We start from the raw sequence: 3,573 nt of genomic DNA on the forward strand, positions 1-3,573 counted from the left end.
AGACCGTTAGCCACAGATCATGTTCCAGTTTAGGAAATCTTTCAAATTTCTTGCCTCTGTTTGTATTCTGATTATCTTATCCACCAGTTTGATGCCTAGACTGGTGCTGCTGGGAGCATCTAATCTCCTGGGCTGTGGTTCAGCCTTTAGAGGCGCTGAACGTATTCCTAATGGTTTAGAAAATCCACCTCCACACGAGGCGGGGTGTGAACCCATGACTTGCCTTGGCTCCGTATTTTGAATAATTCATCTCGGTGAGCGTCACTGGTCGCAGTTTATCGATGTCTCCAAACGCCACTCCGGGGACGTAAAGCGCACACACCACATGCACCCACCTGGAAGCAGGAAGAGGAGGAACATACATGTTTAGATGAGCCATCTGTACGGGAAGCAATTAAAAACATGGCGGCGGCTTCTTTCCGTTCTGCAGACAATAAGGGAGCTAATGTGGTGAAATTGGCTGCAGTCAGTTGCTCAGAGACTTCAAAAAGAAATGAGCTCATAGATTAATGTTGCTGGTGACACTTATGTGTGACACAATTTCAAATGCAGACCTTAGAGAAGAGAATCCGAAGTCCAATATAAAGATATCCATCTCTAGCAAGCAAGCGCTTCACAGTTTAATTTGCTGTGTTTTTCATGCTCTAGTGAAGTAGTAAATTCGGGTGCAGCCTGGCTGAGGAGCACTATCAGCGATAACGTGGCTGAAGTCTCCATGCTTCACAAAACACACTCTTTTCTCTCGCTCCTTTTTCTTCTCTATCTCCTCTCCTCCTTCCATCACTCCTCTCTCTCTCTCTCTAATCCAACTTCCTCTTCTTCTCAGCCGCGAATAAACAATGAGCAGAATTCAGATCTCCTTTCGCCGCCTGCCGCAGCTCGCCGGGCTCAGGCTAATAGCCGCCGTTTGTCTCGGAGTCTCACCTCCCGGCGTCCGTCTCTTTGAAGATGCCGTCCTGGTTGGGGCAGAGCTCGCAGCTGGGGGCCACTCCGTTCTTGCAGGCGTCACAGAACCAAGGTTCGGTGGAGTTCTCTGAGGCTGAGCTCATGATGGAGTCGCTCTCACCGTCCACGCCGTAGCACCCTGGAATCAAAGGAGTCGGCTCTTTATTAGGAGCACCGTTCTCCAGCAAACAGCAGCAGCAGGCCTGATTCAGTCACCAAGCAACAGACTACAGCTGCAACTAAGCTTTATTTAGCTAATCCATTCATCTGTTGATCAAATAATAAACATATAGCCAAAGGTTTCTTAAAGAGCATTTTGGTGAAACTAAAACTTTTCCACTTTAGGAGTTTTGGATAGAGCATAATGAAAGGCGAAAATGTTTTTCAAATCTTCAAAGCAAAATGTTTCTACATTATCTTACAATCTTGGTATAATTCCTGCTCTAAGTGGGTCGCTCTGTCAGCTAAAGGCACGTTTTACCGTTCTTATTCTCCAGTTAATCACTGATTATTTCAAAGAAGTTAAAATCAATCCACTGGACTTTGTTTCCAAGTTTGAAGACGTTTCTCTTCCATCCAGGAAGATTTTTATATTCAAAATGTCAGAAATAGCGTTTAGTTCCAGGTTTTATCCAGCAGCCCAACAAAGCCTGGTTTTAGTTTAGAAAACATGCAAATAGATACGGATGAACGGGTCCCCCACTTTGGAATGGGGGTCGTTTGGCTCCTTTGTTAGCCTGCAAGATTAACTGATTACTAAATTAGTTGACAATTCTTTCAACAATCAATTAATTACAACTAATTGGCTCAATTGTTTCAGCATTGATCATTAAAAAACAAACATTTTAGAAAACAATGAAGAACATGACAAGGTGGAGAATGAGAGACGCTGAGGGGGGGAGTTTAATGGATGGATGGACGGACGGAAGACCTCTGATTAGCCAACTCTACATCCGCTCTGCACTATGTGTATTTCCTGTTTGGTACCTTACCGGCTGGTTTTGTTTGAAGTTGGACCAGCCAATCCAGTTCCACTTTCTGATTGTTTGAATTAACCTATGAAACATAATATTGTCTGTTTCTCTCAACGTTTCAGAGAGTCTACATTTCAACATTTTCCGATACCCCCGGACCCCCTAAAATGCTCCATTCATGGGGCCTAAAGTTGTTTCACACCAAGATGTGAGACATTCCTGTCCACCTTTTACTGCATTTTTATATGCCGCGATGATGCTGTGTGTTAGCGGTACCTATACAGCAGTGGCTGGAAGTAGTAAAGGTAAGGATCTTTATTCCTGGTTGGAACAACAGCAGCAACAGAAAACAACTAATATAAGAAATGATGACTTTCTTCATGCCAAAGGCAGCGTTTCATTAGATATAAGTCTACAGTTGGCTTTGGATGGCTTAAAAAAAGCTGGATATTTGACCTTTAAAGTTTGGTGCTTTGATCCAATCAATGGAGAGTTACCTGCAGTTGGAGCTTCTTAACCTGCAGCAGAATCAGTTAGGTCAAATTCACACTTCAACAGACGAGTAGAAAAGTCACTGTACGGTCTGGTCCAAAGCTGTCAATCTGCAGCGGCGCCGCAGCAGCAGCGGAAATTGAATATTTAATCAAAAAACATAGCCCCGGAGAATCAAGAAGAAGTCAAGGAAACACATTTTTATGTTGTCCTCTTAATTTTCTAAGGTTGCCTAAACAATTACTTGGCTGATGTGGTTTCTATGGCAGCTATTACACGGGGCAAACGTGCTCCTCACTTCCAATGAGGGCGGCAATCAGTCCTCTGCCTCTGCTGGGGAGATAACGCTCCGGCTCCTAATTCAGTCGAGAAGCCTTCGGGCTTTTTGAGCAATGGGAGAGACTCACAAATCAAAAGCTCGCTGTTCTGCAGCCCTGTCACTGGATTCCTCACAGGGGAGTCGGGCAGCCCATCAAAAGCAAACAATGCTGCAGACGGAGTTGTTTATTCAGCTCTTCACTTTGTTTGGTGGCTGTGAGTCTTCTGATTGAAAGGCGGTTTGATGCGTGTCTCGGCGAATTTTTCCTTCTGACCTCTGCTTGTAAGAAGCTGTGGTTATATTTTCTGTTTTCTGCAGATCTTTGATGTCTTCCAGAGATCAACTTGCTGGAGCGATTAATGCAGCAAGAAACACCTGAGTTAGTCCACGCATGAAAAAGGCGTGTGCTCCAATCAGAGCATTTATTATTCCAGTAAAGGATCAACTTCAGATTTTTACTCTAGTAAAAGTGTAAAAGTACAATTTTTAAAACTACTTATAGTATAAAAGTTAAAGTAATGCTGGAAAAAATGTTAAGGACAGAAGCTTTACTGCTCTACCCTATTAAAGGAACATTTTTCTATAATTCTGAATGATAACTTCCTTAAGGCATACACTGTAGAAATATTTCAATCGTTGCACACAACTACAGCTCATACTGTACAACGAAACTGCAAAGGTTTCATCGTACAGTGCGAGTTCACGGCTCACACTGTGTGACCCGACATTTTTTCGGGAATCCCATGGGTCACGGGATTCCTGTGGGATTCCCGTGGGATGGGAGTCAGTATTAGTAACGATCACGTGATTGGGACGGTACAGGATTAAACATTAACGGGAGCA

General features: G+C 43.6%; 1 protein-coding gene across 1 annotated transcript in view; it reads right to left on the minus strand.

The window, feature by feature from the left end:
* The window catches only part of phf14 (PHD finger protein 14), a 111,857-nt gene that overhangs the window by 65,284 nt on the left and 43,000 nt on the right, over positions 1 to 3,573 (minus strand). The window contains exons 5-6 of the mRNA XM_015370995.1: positions 925 to 1,084; positions 224 to 335 (exon numbers count right to left, since the gene is read on the minus strand). Coding sequence (XP_015226481.1) covers positions 224 to 335; positions 925 to 1,084 — 272 coding nt within the window. The remainder of the gene's footprint in view (positions 1 to 223; positions 336 to 924; positions 1,085 to 3,573) is intronic.

This window comes from Cyprinodon variegatus, unplaced genomic scaffold, assembly GCF_000732505.1.
Source record: "Cyprinodon variegatus isolate N-32 unplaced genomic scaffold, C_variegatus-1.0 Scaffold2, whole genome shotgun sequence".
In the NCBI taxonomy this organism is placed as follows: Eukaryota; Metazoa; Chordata; class Actinopteri; order Cyprinodontiformes; family Cyprinodontidae; genus Cyprinodon; species Cyprinodon variegatus.